Here is a 20765-nt window from a genome sequence, read left to right on the forward strand (position 1 = left end):
ATATTATAAGTGTTCAAAATCAATTTAGGTGATGTATATATGTAGTTGTTCACTGTAAAATGCTTTCAATTTTACTACATGTTTGAAAATTTTCATAACACAAATGGTAGAAAGGGAAACAGGGAATGTTACTATTCTTTATTGGCATACAATGTCATCATCCTTGACAAGATTAAAAGTAGCTATTTTCTGCCGGACACGGCGGCTCACGCTTGTAATCCCAGCACTTTGGGAGGCCTAGGCAGGTGGATCATGAGGTCAGGAGTTCGAGACCAGCCCGACCAACATGGTGAAACCCTGTCTCTACTAAAAATACAAAAAATTAGCTGGGCATAGTAGTGGGCACCTGTAACCCCAGCTACTCAGGAGGCTGAGGCAGGAGAATTGCTTGAACCCGGGAGGCGGAGGTTGCAATGAGCCAAGATCGCGTCACTGCACTCCAACCCGGGCAACAAAGCAAGACTCCGTCTCAAAAAAAAAAAAAAAAAAAAAAGCTATTTTCAATTTTTAAAAACTCTTATGGAAACTAATATTGAAATTATAGCCATGCTCCAGTACAAGATAATCAATATGATCTACTTATTCAGATTCAAGTAACAAGAACCTGTGAATACTCTCCCATTTTATATAAAAATTTATTCTAACACAGTCCTTACCAGCTGTGAATTTTCATCTCTATAGTTGGCAGCAATGTCTTGATTTTCCATAGCACCTCCTAACAGTCCAGTAGAATATGTCCTCAATGGTTGATCGGCCTCTCGGGCCCATTTGAAAAGATTCTCGACAATTCCCTCCTATAGTAAAGGAAATTAAATAGTACATTTCGGAAAAAGCCCAAGTTCATGATTAACAATAAGCAAAGATTTCAGTCTCATGAAAAAAATTTTAATATTTCAATGTTCGTAAGAGTAAAAAAAGTACTACTACAGCATCCAATAGGTTCCTTAGTTATATAAAGTATCTGTGCAATAGAAGCCTATTCAGCCAATAAAACTCAAGCTATCTCTTTTAGGTCTTTGCAGTCAGAAAAAAATAATTAAAAAATAAATAAAACTCAAGCTAAAAATTAACAATCCCCAGAATATAGTCCTAATCTAGATGTTAACTCCCAAAAGGCTCCATGATCAACTGGGGATCACTGAAAGTATCTCTCATAGAAGCTCACAAAGCACAGGTAATATATTAACGTTCTGAGAGGTGCTCCATCAAAGTAGTGTTTAATTTAGCCCCACATATCAGAACCTTCTTTTTTTTTAAAAAAAAAAAAAAAAGTCTCACTCTGTCGCCCAGGCTGGAGTGCAGTGGTGCAATCTTGGCTCACTGCAACCTCCGTCTCCCAGGTTCAAGCGATTCTCCTGCCTCAGCCTCCTGAATACCTTGGACTACAGGCAGGTGCCACCACAGCCAGCTAATTTTTGTATTTTTTAGTAGAGACGGGGTTTCGCTATGTTGGCCAGGCTGGTCTCGAACTCTTGACTTCAAGTGATCCGCCCACCTCGGCCTCCCAAAGTGCTGGGATTACAGGCGTGAGCAACCATGCCTGGTCTCCCAAACTTATTTTATTGATTGATTGATTGATTGAGACAGAGTCTTGCTCTGTTGCCCAGGCTGGAGTGCAGTGGCACAATCTCGGCTCACTACAAGCTCTGCCTCTTGGGTTCACACCATTCTCCTGCCTTAGCCTCCCGAGTAGCTGGGACTACAGGTGCCTGCCACCACACCCGGCTAATTTTTTGTATTTTTAGTAGCGACGGGGTTTCACCGTGTTAGCCAGGATGGTCTCGATCTCCTGACCTCGTGATCCGCCCACCTTGGCCTCCCAAAGTGCTGGGATTACAGGCATGAGCCACCATGCCCGGCCCCCAAACTTATTTTTAATTACATTTTATTATGAAATATAATACATATAAACATGCGTGGTCCAAAGAACTTGAAAATCACCTATGTCCTACTACCCAGCTTAAAAAATAAAAACCTTCTGTAGGCCAAGATTGATAAAAACATAAAATAAAAATAAATAATACATTAAATTTTTTTTACCTTTTCCAGATCACAGATTTAAAAAGAAAAAATTTTAAAGAAACAGAAACCTCCCATGTGCCCCTCCTTATGCCATCTCCTGCAAGGAGGTTTAAACACTCCTAAATTTTAAGAATTTTCTTGTTAAACTTTGTTAACTGCTATATGCTTTTGAACTACATAAATTGTGATAGTGTATATATTTTGCTGCAACTTATTTTTTACTCAACATGTTTTTTAGATTCATCTATATTGCTGCATGTAGCACACTTAAATACCACTCAAGACAGGCTACAAATATTAATTTATCTCATCCTCATATCAAGCCTGTATGATTGGGCAGGTACTATATTTGCAGATGAGGAAAATGAATCACAGTGAGGCTAGTGAACCAAAAGTTACAAAACTAGTGGCAGAGCTAGGATGTGAACCTAGACAGTGTACCTATAGATGCTCTTCACTGCCATACTCTGCTATTTTATTGGCTTGACCAATAATGGTGATATAAACTACTTTTGTGCTAGCCAAGTATCTAACATACAAACCTAGGAACAGAACTGCTAGGTCACAGGGTATGTGCATGCTGAACTTTACTAGATGAGGCCAAATTTTTCCAAAGTGATTGCAACAATTCACATTTCCACCAATAGTGAATAGAAGTCCTCTTCCTTTTTCCACATCTTTGCCAACACTACCACTATCAGTCTGATGGGTGTAAAAATAGCATTTCATTTAATTTGAATGTCCTTGTTTATTAAATAAGTTCCGCATTTTTTCATTTATGTGTTGACCATTCAGGCTTTTGCTTCTGTGAAGTACTCTTGCTTTTGCCAGTGTCTTTTGCTAAACCTAAGTTCTTTTTTTTTTTTTTTTTTTTTTTTTTTCAGACAGAGTCTTGCTCTGTCACCCAGGCTGGAGTGCAGTGGCGCAATCTCGACTCAGTGCAACCTCCACCTCTCAGGTTCAAGTGTTTCTCCTGCCTTGGCCTCCCGAGTAGCTGGGATTATAGGTGCACACCAACCACACCCAGCTGATTTTTGTATTTTTAGTGGAGACGGGGTTTCACCATGTTGGCCAAGCTGATCTTGAACTCCTGACCTCAGGGGATCCGCCCACCTCCCACTCAGCTCCCAAAGAGCTGGGATTACAGGTGTTAGCCACCGCACCCGGCCAAGTTCTTAATTTTCTTATAAGCTTACTTAAGGCTGGGAGCAGTGGCTCATGCCTGTAATCCTAATGCTTTGGGAGACCAGTGCAGGAGGATTACTTGAAGTCAGGTGTTTGAAGTCAGGAGTTTGAAACCAGCCTAGGCAACGTAGCAAGACCCCATCTCCACAAAAACAAAATTTAAAAATTAGCTGGGCGTGGTGGTGGACTCCTATAGTCCAAGCTACTTGGGAGGCTGAGGCAGGAAGATCACTTGAGCCCAGGAGTTCAAGGCTGCAGTGAGCTAGGACTGAGCCACTGCACTCCAGCCTGGGTGACAAAGCGAGACCCCATGCCTAAAAAGAATAAAAATAAAAATAAATTTAAAAATGAAAAAAAATACTGGCCGTGCACAGTGGCTCACACCTGTAATCCCAGAACTTTGGGAGGCCAAGGAGGGTGGATCACCTTGAGGACAGGAGTTCAAGACCAGCCTGGTCAACATGGTGAAACCCCCATCTTTACTAAAAATACAAAAATTAGCCAGCATGGTGGCAGGTGCCTGTAATCCCAGCTACTCAGGAGGCTGAGGCAGGAGAATCGCTGAGCCCGAAAGGTGGAGATTGCAGTGAGCCGAGATCGCGCCACTGCGCTCCAGCCTGGCCAACAAGAATAAAACTTTGTCTCAAAAATAATAATAATAATAATAATAATAATAATAAAATGTTTTAAATATTTTTAAAAACCTAATATTTTCTTTTTCTTAAAGTCTTCCAAAAAGTCATCAGCTCATTCTCCTATACATTACCAAAAGTTTTGACCATTTTTTAAAAATTCCTACTATGGGCTGGGCATGGTGGCTCATGCCTGTAATCCTAGCACTTTGCAAGGCCAAGGCAGGTGGATCACTTGAGGTCAGGAGTTCGAGACCAGCCTCCTGGCCAACATGGTGAAACCCCGTCTCTACTAAAATTACAAAAATTGGCTGGGTACAGAGGCGCGTGCTTGTAGTTCCAACTATTCGGGAGGCTGAGGCATGAGAATTGCTTGAACCTGGAAGGCAGAGGTTGCAGTGAGCTGAGATTGCGCCACTGCACTCCAACCTAGGTGACAGAGCAAGACTGTCTCTCAAAAAAAATAAAATAAAATAAAATAAAACTACTCTGAAGAACACATTTTTGGAAATTTTGTTGTAAAATTTCTACTGATATAGAATATATTTACCACGTATTTTCAGCGTATTTCTTTGTGCCCTTTTTCCAAACAGTATAAGAAACTTAAAATATTAATTCTATCTATTCTCTTCCACTGACATGTTATGAAGAATTTTGTTCCACCTTTTGTCTTCCTACTGTTTCTTTTGATTAACAGTTCTAGGTTTACAGGCCAGGCACGGTGGCTCATGCCTGTAATTCCAGCACTTCGGGAGGCCGAGGCGGGTGGATCACATGAGGTCAGGAGTTCAAGACGAGCCTGGTCAACATGGCAAAACTGCATCTCTACTAAAAATACAAAAATTAGCCAGGCGTGGTGGCACACGCCTATAATCCCAGCTACTCAGGAGGCTGAGGCAGGAGAATCTCTTGAACCCGGGAGGCAGAGTTGCAGTGAACCGACATCATACCACTGCATTCCAACCTGGGCGACAGAGCAAGACTCTGACTCAATTAAAAAAAAAAAAGTTATATGTTTACAGACAGACACTGAGGATATTTTCTACTATCTTCTGACCTCTACTGCCGCTGTGGCAAAGTTTGCTCTGTTTGATTATTTGCAGGAATGCTTTTTTTACTCTAGTTGCTTTTAAGATCTTCTCTTTGGTAATCTTCACTGTACTTCCTGAATCTGAATGGTGATGTCTTTTGTTAATTCTTAAAATTCTACTGTCATCTCTCTGAATGCTGTCATCTCTCTGAATGTGCCTTTGTCCTTTCTCATCTCTCTACTCCCTCTACCTGAAACTCCCTTTAGATATTTTGAACTTTCTAATTCTAGTCCATGTTTCAACTTCTTTTGTACTTTTCATCTCTTATTTCTAGGATCTTCATTATTAGTTACCCTGTCAGATCTTCCAGTTCATTAATTGTATCTTCAGCTCTGTTTAAACTTCACTCTAACTCATAGAGACAGGGGTCTCACTTTGTTGCCCAAGTTGATCTTGAACTCCTGGCCTCAAGGGATCCTCCTGCCTCAGCCTTCTGAGCAACTGAGACTATAAGCATGCATTCCTATACCCAGCTCATTCACTAAGTTTTTAAATTCTGTAACTATAATTTTTGTTTTTTCATAGGGTCTTGGACTTTTCTTAGAGTTCTGATTCCTTATTTTACATCCAATAGTTTAACCATTTTAAAGAGTATAATTCAGTAGGACTAAGTACATTCAAAATGTTAAATAAGTATTACCGGTATAGTATCTATTTTCAGAACTTCTTCATTATGCAAACAAAAACTCTGTACCCCTCACTTTCAATTACGATTAAGACAACCAGACAGAAGATCAATAAGGAAACAGAGAACTTGAACAACACTATAAACCATTGAACCTAAAAGATGTACACAGAAAACTCCACCCAAAAACAGTAGATTACACAGTCTTCTCAAGTACACATAGAACTTTTTCCATGTTCTTTTATGTTTTTTTTTTCCCAGAGTAAACCATATGTTAGGCCACAAGTCTTAATAAATTTAAAAAGATTGAAATCTCACAATCTTTTCTAGTCAAAATGGAATGAAACTAGAAATCAACAATATCACAAAACTACAATAGTCACAAATACATGAAAATTAAACATCACTGTTGAATAACTAATGAGTCAAAGAAATCACGAGGGAAATTAGAAAGTCACTTTGGACAAATGAAAACACAACCATACCAAAACCTATGGAATGCAGCAAAGGCAGTGGTTAAAATGAAATTTATTTATTTATTTCTCTTTTTTTTGAGATGCAGTTTTGGTCTTGTTGCCCAGGCTGGAGTGCAATGGCACAATCTTGGCTCACTGCCACCTCTGCCTCCTGAGTTCGAGTGATTCTCCTGCCTCAACCTCCCAAGTAGCTGGGACTACAGGCACACGCCATCACGCCTGGCTAATTTTGTATTTTTAGTAGAGATGGGGTTTCACCATGTTGCCCAGGCTGCTCTCAAACTCCTGACCTCAGGTGATCCACTCATCTCGGCCTCCCAAAGCACTGGGATTACAGGCTTGAGCCACTGTGCCCCGGCCAGAATGATATTTATAGCTGCAAACACATGCAATTAAAAAAGAAGAAAGATCTCAAATCAAATTAGGAACTAGGCCTAACTATGCCTTATGCCATATGCCACTAGAAAAAAACAATACTCAAAGCTAGCAAAAGAAATAATAAAGATTATAGTAGGGAAAAATGAAATAGAGAATAGAAAAATACAGAAAGTCAATGAAACTAAAAGTTAGTTCTTCACCAAGATCAATAAAATTGACAAACTTTTGGCAAGACAGGTCAAGAATAGAAGAGAGGACTCACATTACTAGCAACAGAAATGAAACAGGCCTCATTACTACCAACTTTATAGAAATAAAAAGATTTATAAGAGAATACCATATACAATTGTACAACAACAAATTGGATAACCAAGATAAAATGGACAAATCTACCAAAACTGACTCATAAAGAAACAGAAAAACTAAATAGACCTATAAGTAGTAAGGAAATTGAATCAATAATCAAAAACTTCCCAAAACAGAAAAACCCAGGACACGATGACTTCACTAGTAAATTCTACGAAACATTTAAAGAAGAATTAAAGCCGGGTATGGCGGCTTATGCCTGTAAGCCCAACAATTTGAGAGGCTGAGGCAGGAGGATTGCTTAAGGCTAGGAGTTCGAGACAAACTTAAGCAACAAAACCAGACCCATCTCTTTAAATAATTAAATAAAATAAAGAAGAATTAACACCAATCCTTCTCATAACTCTTCCCAAAAATTGACTGGGAGGTAACACTTCCTAACTCATTTTATGATGCCAGCATTACCAAAGCTAAAGACACTGTGAGAAAAGAAAACTATAGACCAATATATCACTCATGACTATAGTTATAAAAATCCTCAACAAAATACTAGGAAAATGAATTCAGCAGCATAAGAGGATTATACATCATGACTAAATAAACTATATCTCAGGAATTCAAAGACAGTTCAACATACCACATAACCACTGCAACTGATACCAAAAAAATGTTGACAAGTCAATACCCTGTAATGAAAAAACAATAAACTAGATTCTAGAAGGAAACATCAGCATAATAAAGGCCATTTATGAAAACTCATAGCTAATATCATACTCCACAGTGAAAGACTGAAAGGCTTTCCCTTAAGATCAAGAAAAAGATATCCACTTATTTTTTAAGAGACAAGGTCTCACTATGTTTTCCGGGATGGTCTTGAACTCCTGAGCACAAGCGATCTTCCCACCTCGGCCTCCCAAAGTACTGAGGTTACAGGCGAGAGCCACCACGCCTGGTCAAGGGGTCCACTTTTGCCACTTCTATTAAACATAGTACTGGAAGTTCTAGTGAGAGTAATTAGACACAAAAAAGGAAATTAAAGGAATCCAGATTAGAGAGTAAGAAGTAAGATTACCTCTGTTGGCAAATGACGTGATCTTGTATGTGTAAAACCCTAAAGACTCCATACACAAAAAAATCTGTCAGTTAAGTAACACATTCAGCAAAGTTATAGGATACAAAATCAACATACAAAAATCAGTTGCATTTCTATACACTAGCAATGAACAATATAAAAAGGAAATTCTTTTTTTTTTTTTTTTTTTTTTTTTTTTAGTGACAAGGTCTCACTCTGTCACCCAGGCCGGAATGCAGTGACATAATCATAACTCACTGCAACCTCGAACTCCTGTGCTGAAGCAATCCTCCTGCCTCAACCTCCCAACTAGCCAGGACTACAGCCATGTGACACCACACTCAGCATATATATATATATATTTACAGATGGGGTCTCACCATGTTGCCCAGCCTGCAGCCAAATAATTTTAAATAAAAATAAATTTTAGGCCAGACACAGTGGCTCATGCCTGTAATGCCAGCACCTTGGGAAACCAAGCCGGGGAGGATCATTTGAGCTCAGGAGTTCAAGACCAGCCTGGGCAACATAATGAGACTCTGTGTCTATTTTTTCGTATATATTTAAAAAATAAAAATAAATAGATTTTAGGTCAGGTGTAATCCCAGCACTATGGGAGGCCAAGACGGGTGGATCACCTGAGGTTAACAGTTTGAGACCAGCCTGGCTAACATGGTGAAACCCCATCTCTACCAAAAATACAAAAAATTAGCTGGGCATGGTGGCAGGTGCATGTAATCTCAGCTACGCGGGAGGCCGAGGCAGGAGAATCGCTTGAACCTGGGAGGCAGAGGTTGCAGTGAGCTGAGATCATGCCGTTGCACTCCAGCCTGGGCAACAAGAGCAAAACTCTGTCTCAAAAAAAAAAAAAAAAAAAAAAGATTGTAAAGCTTTTTTTCAATATCTCTGAAAGTAAAAGTCAACAACTTTTTAAAAACAGTGGCGGAATAAAACCAACTTAGTACACTGAACCAGCATTTTAAAAAAGAAATAAAGTAAAAAAGTATCAGAATGAATTGCACAAAGAGTAAACAGTGTTTTTAAAACTTCTTTTTCATACATATAATGTATGGACTGGGTTTCAAGGTTTAAAAAAAAGTACATGTTACTATGTTTCACAAAATTTGAAAAACACCATCCTAGAGCAATAAGTCTTTTTCTTTTCTTTTTTGAGACAGGGTCTCGCTCTGTCTCCCAGGCTGGAAAGCAGTGGCACAATCACAGTTCACTGCAGCGTCCACCTCCTGGGCCCAAGCAATCTTCCCACCTCAGCCTCCCAAGCAGCTGAGACCACAGTGTGCACCACTACACCCACAAAGAGACTCCATCTCTTTGTAAATGAGGTCTCCTTAGGTTATCCAGGCTGAATAAGTCTTAATTATAACTTCTGAGGAACACCAATAGCTAATTTGTTGAGAAATAATTATTTCTGACTCATTAATTGCTATAATTAAAATATTTTAAGAAATATTGATTTATTAAAAAAACCTGCATAAGATACTTCTGAAGAGTACAGATCATCATGTAATCAAGTAACACAATATGAAAAAGGCTTGCAATCTGTTCTCTAAACACTGGATTCAAGACAATTTCCAATCTAATGCACAATGGAATAAGTCACTTCTCCCAATAAACCATTAATTAGGAAACGATAAAACTGTTCTTGCAGAAAGCTTTATTATTCATAATTTCCTTTAAATAGTGTTTCTAACCGCCAAAGGGCATTCATTTCTTTCTAGATCTACAATGATGAAACTATAAAGAACCAGAGATGATTTTCCTACAAGGACAACATGGAAATTTTCAAAAAGCCCCGTTAAATCATCTGTTATGGGCTGGGTGCAGTGGCTCATGCCTGTAATCCCAGCACTTTGGGAGGCTGAGGTGGGCGAATCATCTGAGGTCAGGAATTCAAGACCAGCCTGGCCAACGTGGTGAAACCCCATCTCTAATAAAAATATTTTAAAAATTAGCCAGGCGTGGTGGCGGGCACCTGTAATCCCAGCTACTCAGGAAGTTGAGGCAGGAGAAATCACTTGAACCCAGGAGGTGGAGGTTGCAGTGAGCCGAGATCACACTATTGCACTCCAGCCTGGGCAACAGTGAGGCTCTGTCTCAAAAAAAAAAAAAAAAAATCTGTAATCTTGGATAAACCTTGTGTATATAAATATATTGCCATAAATGCTTTTATCATCCTGATTTTCAAAATAATCCATATTAAAAATTTTTTACAAAGACAGATTCTTCTAGTCTCACACAGGGGTTGCTAACTGGAGATTTTAGTCTATAAATGATATTGCAAATTATAACGTTAATCACAACGTTATTCTCTAAAATACTTTCTGTGGCACAATTATTCTGCAATAAAAGTTAATATGAATTTTCTTAAAAGCTAAATAAGAATCAAGATCTTTCATTTGGGTCATACACTTAACTATAATAAGACTTCCAGGCTGGGTGCAGTAGCTCATTCCTATAATACCAGCACTTTGGGAGGCTGAGGCGGGAGGACTGCTTGAGCCCAAGAGTGTGAGACCAGCCTGGGCAACATAGGGAGACCTCATCTCTACAAAAAAATTTTTAAAAAATTAGCCGGGCATGGTGGCACTTGCCTATGGTCCTAGCTACTTGGGAGGCTGAGGCAGGAGAATGGTTTGAGACAAGGAGGTCAAGGCTGCAGTGAGCTTTTCTTTTAACCTGTCTCAAAAGAAAGAAAGAAAAAAAGATTTCCAGAGTGTTTAAGAAGATTAAAATTTTAATAGCTTTAAAAATAAAGCAACTGGCCGGGCACAGTGGCTCACGCCTGTAATCCCAGCACTTTGGGAGGCCAAGGCGGGCGGATCAGCTGAGGTCGGGAGTTTGAGACCAGCCTGACCAACATGGAGAAACCCCATCTCTACTAAAAATATAAAAATTAGCCAGGCGTGGTGGCACGCACCTGTAATCCCAGCTACTCAGGAGACTGAAGCAGGAGAATTGCTTGAACCCGGGAGGCAGAGGTTGCAGTGGCCCGAGATCGCGCCACTGCACTCCAGCCTGCACGACAGAGCGAGACTCCATCTCAAAAAAAAAAAACAAGCAAGCTATGGGACATATGCAATTCACACAGCAAATTCTTAAAGCTAAGATAGAAAATATTTACATTACGTCTAAAACTTGAGCAACTAATTTTTTTTTTCTGTCTCACTCTCTTGTCAGGGCTGGAGTGCGGCAGCACGATCAGGGCTAACCATAGCCTCTACTTCCTGAGTTGAAGCGATCCTCCCACCTCAGCATTCCAAACATCTGGGACTACAGGCATGAGCTACCGTGCCCAGCTAATGATTTATTTTTGTAGAGACAGGGTCTTCCTATATTGCCCAGGCTACATCACCAGTCTTGAACTCCTGGGCTCAAGCACTCCTCCTGCCTTAGCCTCACAAACTCCTGGGATTACAGATATGAGCCAACTCACCTGGCCCTAATTTTTCTCTGTTATTTATTTATTTATTTATTTTTTGAGATGGAGTCTCACTCTGTCACCCAGAGTGGAGTGGAGTGGCATGATTTTATCTCACTGCAACTTCCACCTCCTGGGTTCAAGCGATTCTCATGCCTCAGCCTCCCAAGGAGCTGGGACTACAGTCACACACCACCACACCCGGCTAATTTTTGTATTTTTTTGTAGTGACAGGGTTTTGCCATGTTGGCCAGACTGATCTCAAACTACTGGCCTCAAGTGATCTACCTGCCTCGGCCTCCCAAAGTGCTGGGATTACAGGCTTGAGCCACGACACCCAGCCCCTAATTTTTGTTTTGTTTTGTTTTGTTTTTTTTTGAGACGGAGCCTCGCTCTGTCGCCCAGGCTGGAGTGCAGTAGCACAATCTCGGCTCACTGCAAGCTCCGCCTCCCAGGTTCACACCATTCTCCTGCCTCAGCCTCCCGAGTAGCTGGGACTACAGGCGCCCACCACCACGCCCGGCTAATTTTTTGTATTTTTAGTAGAGACGGGGTTTCACTGTGTTAGCCAGGATGGTCTCGATCTCCTAACCTCGTGATCTGCCCACCTCGGCCTCCCAAAGTGCTGGGGTTACAGGCGTGAGCCACCACGCCCGGCCTAACCAGCCCGTAATTTTTGATAGTTGAAGCATACATACATAGTCACTATCAATTTAACATTTGCTTGTCTTCCTAACACTTACTCTTATTTGAAATTATCAGTTTATTTTTGTTTGCCCACCCCCAAACACCTACATGAATGTAAAGCTCTCATGTTGCTAACAAAATATTCCAAGCCCCTACAACAAAACACAGCACAAAAGAGATCTTGTAGTATTAGCTACACGAATACTAAATACCACGAAGAATAGGAAAGAAAGGCTTCCTCAAATACAAAGCTCTTTATCACTGGGAAGATCACTCATCAAGAGTAAGAGTTTGACATTATAAATCCATTCCAGAAACACATAGGCCAGGCATGGTGTCTCATGTCTGTAATCCCAGCACTTTGGGAGGCCAAGGCAGGAAGATGGTTTCAGCCCAGAAGTTCGAGACTAGCCTGGCAACACAGTGAGACCTCGTCTCTACAAAAAAATTTAAAAATTAGCCGGGCATGGTGACACATGCCTATACTTCCAGCTACTCAGGAGGCTGAGGTGGGAGAACAGCTTAAGCCCAGGAGGTCAAGGCTGCAGTGAGCCATGGTGATCTCACCACTTCACTCCAGCCTGGGCAACAGAGTAAGACCCCATCTCAAAAAAAAGGCTGGGCGCGGTGGCTCACACCTGTAATCCCAGCACTTTGGGAGGCTGAGGCAGGCAGATCACGAGGTCAGGAGTTCAAGACCAGCCTGATCAATATGGTGAAACCCCATCTCTACTAAAAATACAAAAATTTGCCAGGCATGGTGGCACGAGCCTGTAGTCCCAGCTACTTGGGAGGCTGAGGCAAAAGAATCACTGGAACCTGGGAGGCAGAAGTTGCAGTGAGCCAAGATCACACCACTGCACTCCAGCCTGGGTGACAAGAGCAAGACTCTGTCTCAAAAAAAGAAAAAAAAAAAGATCCGGGGGAGGGGCCAAGATGGCCGAATAGGAACAGCTCCCGTCTACAGCTCCCAGTGCGAGCAACACAGAAGACAGGTGATTTCTCCATTTCCAACTGAGGTACCGGGTTCATCTCACTGGGGAGTGCCAGACAGTAGGTGCAGAACAGTGGGTGCAGTGCACCGTGTGCTAGCAGAAGCAGGGCGAGGCATCGCCTCACCCAGGAAGCACAAGGGGTCAGGGAATTCCCTTTCCTAGTCAAAGAAATCGGTGACAGACAACACCTGGAAAATCGGATCACTCCGACCCTAATACTGCGCTTTTCCAACGGGCTTAAAAAACGGCACACCAGGAGATTACATCCCTCACCTGGCTCAGAGGGTCCTATGCCCACAGAGTCTCCCTCATTGCTAGCACAGCAGTCCCAGATCAAACTGCAAGGAGGCAGCGAGACTGGGGGAGGGGCGCCCGCCAATGCTGAGTTAGTTGTTTGATTAGGTAAACAAAGCAGCCCGGAAGCTCGAACTGGGTGGAGCCCACCACAGCTCAAGGAGGCCTGCCTGCCTCTGTAGGCTCCACCTCTGGGGGCAGGGCACAGACAAACAAAAAGACAGCAGTAACCTCTGCAGACTTAAATGTCCCTCTCTGACAGCTTTGAAGAGAGTAGTGGCTCTCCCAGCATGCAGCTTGAGATCTGAGAACAGGCGGACTGCCTCCTCAAGTGGGTCCCTGACCCCCAAGTAGCCTAACTGGGAGGCACCCCCCAGTAGGGGCGGACTGACACCTCACACGGCCGGGTACTCCTCTGAGACAAAACTTCCAGAGGAATGATCAGGCAGCAGCATCTGTGGTTCACCAATATCGGCTATTCTGCAGCCACTGCTGCTGATACCCAGGCAAACAGGGTCTCAAGTGGACCTCTAGCAAACTCCACAAGACCTGCAGCTGAGGGACCTGTCTGTTAGAAGGAAAACTAACAAACAGAAAGGACATCCACACCAAAAACCCATCTGTACGTCACCATCGTCAAAAACGAAAGGTAGCTACAACCACAAAGATGGGAAAAAAACAGAGCAGAAAAACTGGAAACTCTAAAAATCAGAGCACCTCTCCTCCTCCAAAGGAACACAGTTCCTCACCAGCAATGGAACAAAGCTGGACGGAGAATGACTTTGATGAGTTGAGAGAAGAAGGCTTCAGATGATCAAACTACTCCGAGCTACAGGAGGAAATTCGAACCAATGGCAAAGAAGTTAAAAGCTTTGAAAAAAAATTAGACAAATGGATAACTAGAATAACCAATGCAGAGAAGTCCTTAAAGGACCTGATGGAGCTGAAAACCAAGGCACAGAAAGCTACGTGACGAATGCAGAAGCCTCAGTAGCCGATGTGATCAACTGGAAAAAGGGTATCAGTGATGGAAGACGAAATTAATTAAATGAAGCGAGAAGAGAAGTTTAGAGAAAAAAGAATAAAAAGAAACGAACAAAGCCTCCAAGAAATATGGGACTATGTGAAAACACCAAATCTACGTCTGATTGGTGTACCTGAAAGTGACAGGGAGAATGGAACCAAGTTGGAAAACACTCTGCAGGATATTATCCAGGAGAACTTCCCCAATCTAGCAAGGCAGGCCAACATTCAAATTAAGGAAATACAGAGAACGCCACAAAGATACTCCTCGAGAAGAGCAACTCCAAGACACATAATTGTCAGATTCACCAAAGCTGAAATGAAGGAAAAAATATTAAGGGCAGCCAGAGAGAAAGCTCAGGTTACCCACAAAGGGAAGCCCATCAGACTAACAGCTGATATCTCTGCAGAAACTCTACAAGCCAGAAGAGAGTGGGAACCAATATTCAACATTCTTAAAGAAAAGAATTTTCAACCCAGAATCTCATATCCAGCCAAACTACGCTTCACAAGTGAAGGAGAAATAAAATACTTTACAGACAAGCAAATGCTGAGAGATTTTGTCACCACCAGGCCTGCCCTAAAAGAGCTCCTGAAGGAAGCGCTAAACATGGAAAGGAACAACCGGTACCAGCCACTGCAAAAACATGCCAAATTGTAAAGACCATCAACGCTAGGAAGAAACTGCATCAACTATCGAGCAAAATAACCAGCTAACATCATAATGACAGGATCAAATTCACACACAACAATGTTAACTTTAAATGTAAATGGGCTAAATGTTCCAATTAAAAGACACAGACTGGCAAATTGGATAAAGAGTCAAGACCCATCAGTGTGCTGTATTCAGGAAACCCATCTCACATGCAGAGACACACATAGGCTCAAAATAAAGGGATGGAGGAAGATCTACCAAGCAAATGGAAAACAAAAAAAGGCAGGGGCTCCAATCCTAGTCTCTGATAAAACAGACTTTAAACCAACAAAGATCAAAAGAGACAAAAAAGGCCATTACATAATGGTAAAGGGATCAATTCAACAAGAAGAGCTAACTATCCTAAATATATATGCACCCAATACAGGAGCACCCAGATTCATAAAGCAAGTCCTTAGTGACCTACAAAGAGACTTAGACTCCCACACAATAATAATGGGAGACTTTAACACCCCACTGTCAACATTAGACAGATCAACAAGACAGAAAGTTAACAAGGATACCCAGGAATTGAACTCAGCTCTGCATCAAGCGGACCTAACTGACATCTACAGAACTCTCCACCCTAAATCAACAGAATACACATTCTTTTCAGCACCATACCACACCTACTCCAAAACTGACCACATAGTTGGAAGTAAAGCTCTCCTCAGCAAATGTAAAAGAACAGAAATTATAACAAACTGTCTCTCAGACCACAGTGCAATCAAACTAGAACTCAGGATTAAAAAACTCACTCAAAACTGCTCAACTACATGGAAACTGAACAACCTGCTCCTGAATGACTACTGGGTACATAATGAAATGAAGGCAGAAATAAAGATGTTCTTTGAAACCAATGAGAACAAAGACACAACATACCAGAATCTCTGGGACACATTCAAAGCAGTGTGTAGAGGGAAATTTATAGCACTAAATGCCCACAAGAGAAAGCAGGAAAGATCTAAAACTGACACCCTAACATCACAATTAAAAGAGCTAGAAAAGCAAGAGCAAACACATTCAAAAGCTAGCAGAAGGCAAGAAATAAGATCAGAGCAGAACTGAAGGAAATAGAGACACAAAAAACCCTTCAAAAAATTAATGAATCCAGGAGCTGGTTTTTTTAAAAGATCAACAAAATTGATAGACCGCTAGCAAGAATAATAAAGAAGAAAAGACAGAAGGATCAAATAGACACAATAAAAAATGATAAAGGGGATATCACGACCGATCCCACGGAAATACGAACTACCATCAGAGAATACTATAAACACCTCTACACAAATAAACTAGAAAATCAAGAAGAAATGGATAAATTCCTCGACACATACATTCTCCCAAGACTAAACCAGGAAGAAGTTGAATCTCTGAACAGACCAATAACAGGCTCTGAAATTGAGGCAATAATCAATAGCTTACCAACCAAAAAAAGTCCAGGACCAGATGGATTCACAGCCGAATTCTACCAGAGGTACAAAGAGGAGCTGGTACCATTCCTTCTGAAATTATTCCAATCAACAGAAAAAGAGGGAATCCTCCCTAACTCATTTTATGAGGCCAGCATCATCCTGATACCAAAGCCTGGCAAAGACACAACCAAAAAAGAGAATTTTAGACCAATATCCTTGACAAACATCGATGCAAAAATCCTCAATAAAATACTGGCAAACCAAATCCAGCAGCACATCAAAAAGACTATCTACCATGATCAAGTGGGCTTCATCCCTGGGATGCAAGGCTGGTTCAACATATGCAAATCAATAAATGTAATCCAGCATATAAACAGAACCAAAGACAAAAACCACATGATTATCTCAATAGATGCAGAAAAGGCCTTTGACAAAATTCAACAACCTTCATGCTAAAAACTCTCAATACATTAGGTATTGATGGCACCTATCTCAAAATAATAAGAGCTATCTATGACAAACCCGCAGCCAATATCATACTGAATGGGCAAAAACTGGAAGCATTCCCTTTGAAAACGGGCACAAGACAGGGATGCCCTCTCTCACCACTCCTATTCAACATAGCGTTGGGAGTTCTGGCCAGGGCAATCAGGCAGGAGAAGGAAATAAAGGGTACTCAATTAGGAAAAGAGGAAGTCAAATTGTCCCTGTTTGCAGATGACATGATTGTATATCTAGAAAACCCCATCGTCTCAGCCCAAAATCTCCTCAAGCTGATAAGCAATTTCAGCAAAGTCTCAGGATACAAAATCAATGTACAAAAATCACAAGCATTCTTATACACCAATAACACAGACAAACAAGAGAGCCAAATCATGAGTGAACTCCCATTCACAATTGCTTCAAAGAGAATAAAATACCTAGGAATCCAACTTACAAGGGATGTGAAGGACCTCTTCAAGGAGAACTACAAACCACTGCTCAATGAAATAAAAGAGGATACAAACAAATGGAAGAACGTTCCATGCTCATGGGTAGGAAGAATCAGTATCGTGAAAATGGCCGTACTGCCCAAGGTAATTTATAGATTCAATGCCATCCCCATCAAGCTACCAATGACTTTCTTCACAGAATTGGAAAAAACTACTTTAAAGTTCATATGGAACCAAAAAAGAGCCTGCATTGCCAAGTCAATCCTAAGCCAAAAGAACAAAGCTGGAGGCATCACGCTACCTGACTTCAAACTATACTACAAGGCTACAGTAACCAAAACAGCATGGTACTGGTACCAAAACAGAGATATAGACCAATGGAACAGAATAGAGCCCTCAGAAATAATGCCGCATATCTACAACTACCTGATCTTTGACAAACCTGACAAAAACAAGCAAAGGGGAAAGGATTCCCTATTTAATAAATGGTGCTGGGAAAACTGGCTAGCCATATGTAGAAAGCTGAAACTGGATCCCTTCCTTACACCTTATACAAAAATTAATTCAAGATGGATTAAAGACTTAAATGTTAGACCTAAAACCATAAAAACCCTAGAAGAAAACCTAGGCAATACCATTCAGGACACAGGCATGGGCAAGGACTTCATGTCTAAAACACCAAAAGCAATAGCAACAAAAGCCAAAATTGACAAATGGGATCTAATTAAACTAAAGAGCTTCTGCACAGCAAAAGAAACTACCATCAGAGTGAACAGGCAACCTACAGAATGGGAGAAAATTTTTGCAACCTACTCATCTGACAAAGGGCTAATATCCAGAATCTACAATGAACTCAAACAAATTTATAAGAAAAAAACAAACAACCCCATCAAAAAGTGGGCGAAGGATATGAACAGACACTTCTCAAAAGAAGACATTTATGCAGCCAAAAAACACATGAAAAAATGCTCACCATCACTGGCCATCAGAGAAATGCAAATCAAAACCACAATGAGATACCATCTCACACCAGTTAGAATGGCAATCATTAAAAAGTCAGGAAGCAACAGGTGCTGGAGAGGATGTGGAGAAACAGGAACACTTTTACACTGTTGGTGGGACTGTAAACTAGTTCAACCATTGTGGAAGTCAGTGTGGCGATTCTTCAGGGATCTAGAACTAGAAATACCATTTGACCCAGCCATCCCATTACTGGGTATATACCCAAAGGATTATAAATCATGCTGCTATAAAGACACATTAACACGTATGTTTACTGCTGCACTATTCACAATAACAAAGACTTGGAACCAACCTAAATGTCCAACAACGATAGACTGGATTAAGAAAATATGGCACATATATACCATGGAATACTATGCAGCCATAAAAAATGATGAGTTCATGTCCTTTGTAGGGACATGGATGAAACTGCAAACCATCATTCTCAGCAAACTATCGCAAGGACAAAAAACCAAACACCGCATGTTCTCACTCATAGGTGGGAATTAAACAACGAGAACACATGGACACAGGAAGGGGAACATCACACACCAGGGACTGTTGTGGGGTGGGGGAAGCGGGGAGGGATAGCATTAGGAGATATACCTAATGCTAAATGTCGAGTTAATGGGTGCAGCACACCAACATGGCACATGTATACATATGTAACAAAACTGCACGTTGTGCACATGTACCCTAAAACTTAAAGTATAATAATAATAAAATTTAAAAAAAAAGAAAAGAAAAAAAAACCACACAACATATAATCTCAAGATTTAAAAAAATTCTATAATGGCCAGGTGTGGCAGTTCATGCCTGTAATCCCAGCACTCTGGGAGGCCAAGGAGGGTGGAACACTTGGGACAGGAGTTTTGAGACCAGCCTGGCCAACATGGTGAAACGCTGTCTCTACTAAAAATACAAAAATTAGCCAGGCATGGTAGCATACACCTGTAATCCCAGGTACCCAGGAGGCTGAGGCACAAGAATTGCTTGAACCCAGGAGGAAGTTGCAGTGAGCTAAGACTGCACCACTGCATTCCAGCCTGGGCGACAGAGCAAGACTCAGTCTCAAAAAATGAAAAAACGAAAGTAAATAAAATAAAATTAAAAATACTGGCCAGGTGCGACGGCTCACGTCTGTAATGCCAGCACTTTGGGAGGCCGAGGCAGGTGGATCACCTGAGGTCAGGAGTTCGAGGCCAACCTGACCAACATGGTGAAATCCCATCTCTACTAAAATTACAAAAATTAAGTGGACATGGTGGTGGGCGCCTGTAATCCCAGCTACTTGGGAGGCTGAGGCAGGAGAATCACTTGAGCCCGGGAGGCAGAGGTTGTAGTGAGCTGAAATCGTGCCACTGCACTCCAGCATGGGTGACAAAGCAAGACACCATCTAAAAAAAAAAAAAAAAAACTATAGCACCCAAGCAACAAGTATTTGTCAAAATAACTATTTTTAAATTTTTGGCTGGGCGCAGAGGCTCACGACTATAATCCCAGCAATCTGAAATGCTAAAGTAGGAGGATCACTTGAGCCCAGTTGCTCACTGGGCAATGCAGCAAGACCCCATCTCAATTTAAAAAATGATAATAAAAAATAAATAATTTTATTATTGCCTGTCAGGATTTCTTAGATTTTTATAACATATATTACTATATGAATAACAAAAACTGTAACAATGATTTTAACCACAAAGACAAATCAAATACATCATAATTCAATTACAAAATAAAATTATGACTTTACTTTTCACTAAGTACCTTTTCTTGAAAGACGACAGCAGTTTCCAGCCCTGGCATGATGTCTAATAGGAGTCTGCAAGCTGCAGTGTTTAAAGGGGGCTCTCGGCTTGTCATCACGTATGCATTCACCAGCTGTAAAGAAAAAAAAGAAATATTGTTCATCTAAAATTCAACCCAGTCAAATTAAGGACATCTAATAAAACCTCAACATATTCCCATTACTTTCTTAATGGGTATGAAAGAAGACTGTATGTAACTAATTAAACTTTTACTAATTAAACCTTTAATTATTATAAACACTTATGATCCTGCTGAGCCATGATGATACCACACATAATTTCTTCTGCAGCTTTAAAGCCAAATCCCCCCAAAACAACTCAGCAATCATAGAAATAAAAGGTCAAACGCTGATGCCAGTGATGCACACTTGTAATCCCAGCACTTTGGGAAGCCAAGGCAGGAGGATCACTTGAGCTGAGGAGTTTGAAACCAGCCTGGACAACACGGCAAAACCCCATCTCTACCAAAAATACAAAAATTAGCCAAGCATGGTGGCACATGCCTGTAGTCCCAGCTACATGGGAGGCTGAGGTGGGAGGATGCCCAGAGCCCAGGATGTCAAGGGTGAAGTGAGCCCTAATCACCACTGCACTCAGGCCTGGGCAACGGTGAGACCCTGTCTCCAAAACAACAACAACAACAACAACAAAACAAAAACAAAAACAAATGCCACAAATAAACCTATCCCCTTCCA

At 41.1% G+C, this 20765-nt stretch overlaps 1 protein-coding gene across 26 annotated transcripts in view; it reads right to left on the reverse strand.

Annotated features, from left to right (window-relative positions):
- Nucleotides 1–20765, reverse strand: part of DCAF1 (DDB1 and CUL4 associated factor 1) — a 110251-nt gene that overhangs the window by 47664 nt on the left and 41822 nt on the right. For 25 of the 26 annotated variants that reach the window (XR_010155218.1, XR_010155217.1, XR_010155230.1 and 22 more), the window contains 2 exons: nt 20030–20143; nt 657–794 (listed from right to left, as the gene is read on the reverse strand). Coding sequence is in view for 11 of the 26 variants with exons in the window: in XM_016941181.3 (XP_016796670.3) it covers nt 657–794; nt 20030–20143 (252 nt within the window). In the remaining 15 variants the exon portion in view is untranslated. Of the gene's footprint in view, nt 1–656; nt 795–16341; nt 16504–20029; nt 20144–20765 lie in introns of those variants that run through there. The other variant, XR_010155231.1, reaches the window with a different exon arrangement.

This window comes from Pan troglodytes, chromosome 2 (assembly GCF_028858775.2).
Source record: "Pan troglodytes isolate AG18354 chromosome 2, NHGRI_mPanTro3-v2.0_pri, whole genome shotgun sequence".
NCBI classification, from domain to species: Eukaryota; Metazoa; Chordata; class Mammalia; order Primates; family Hominidae; genus Pan; species Pan troglodytes.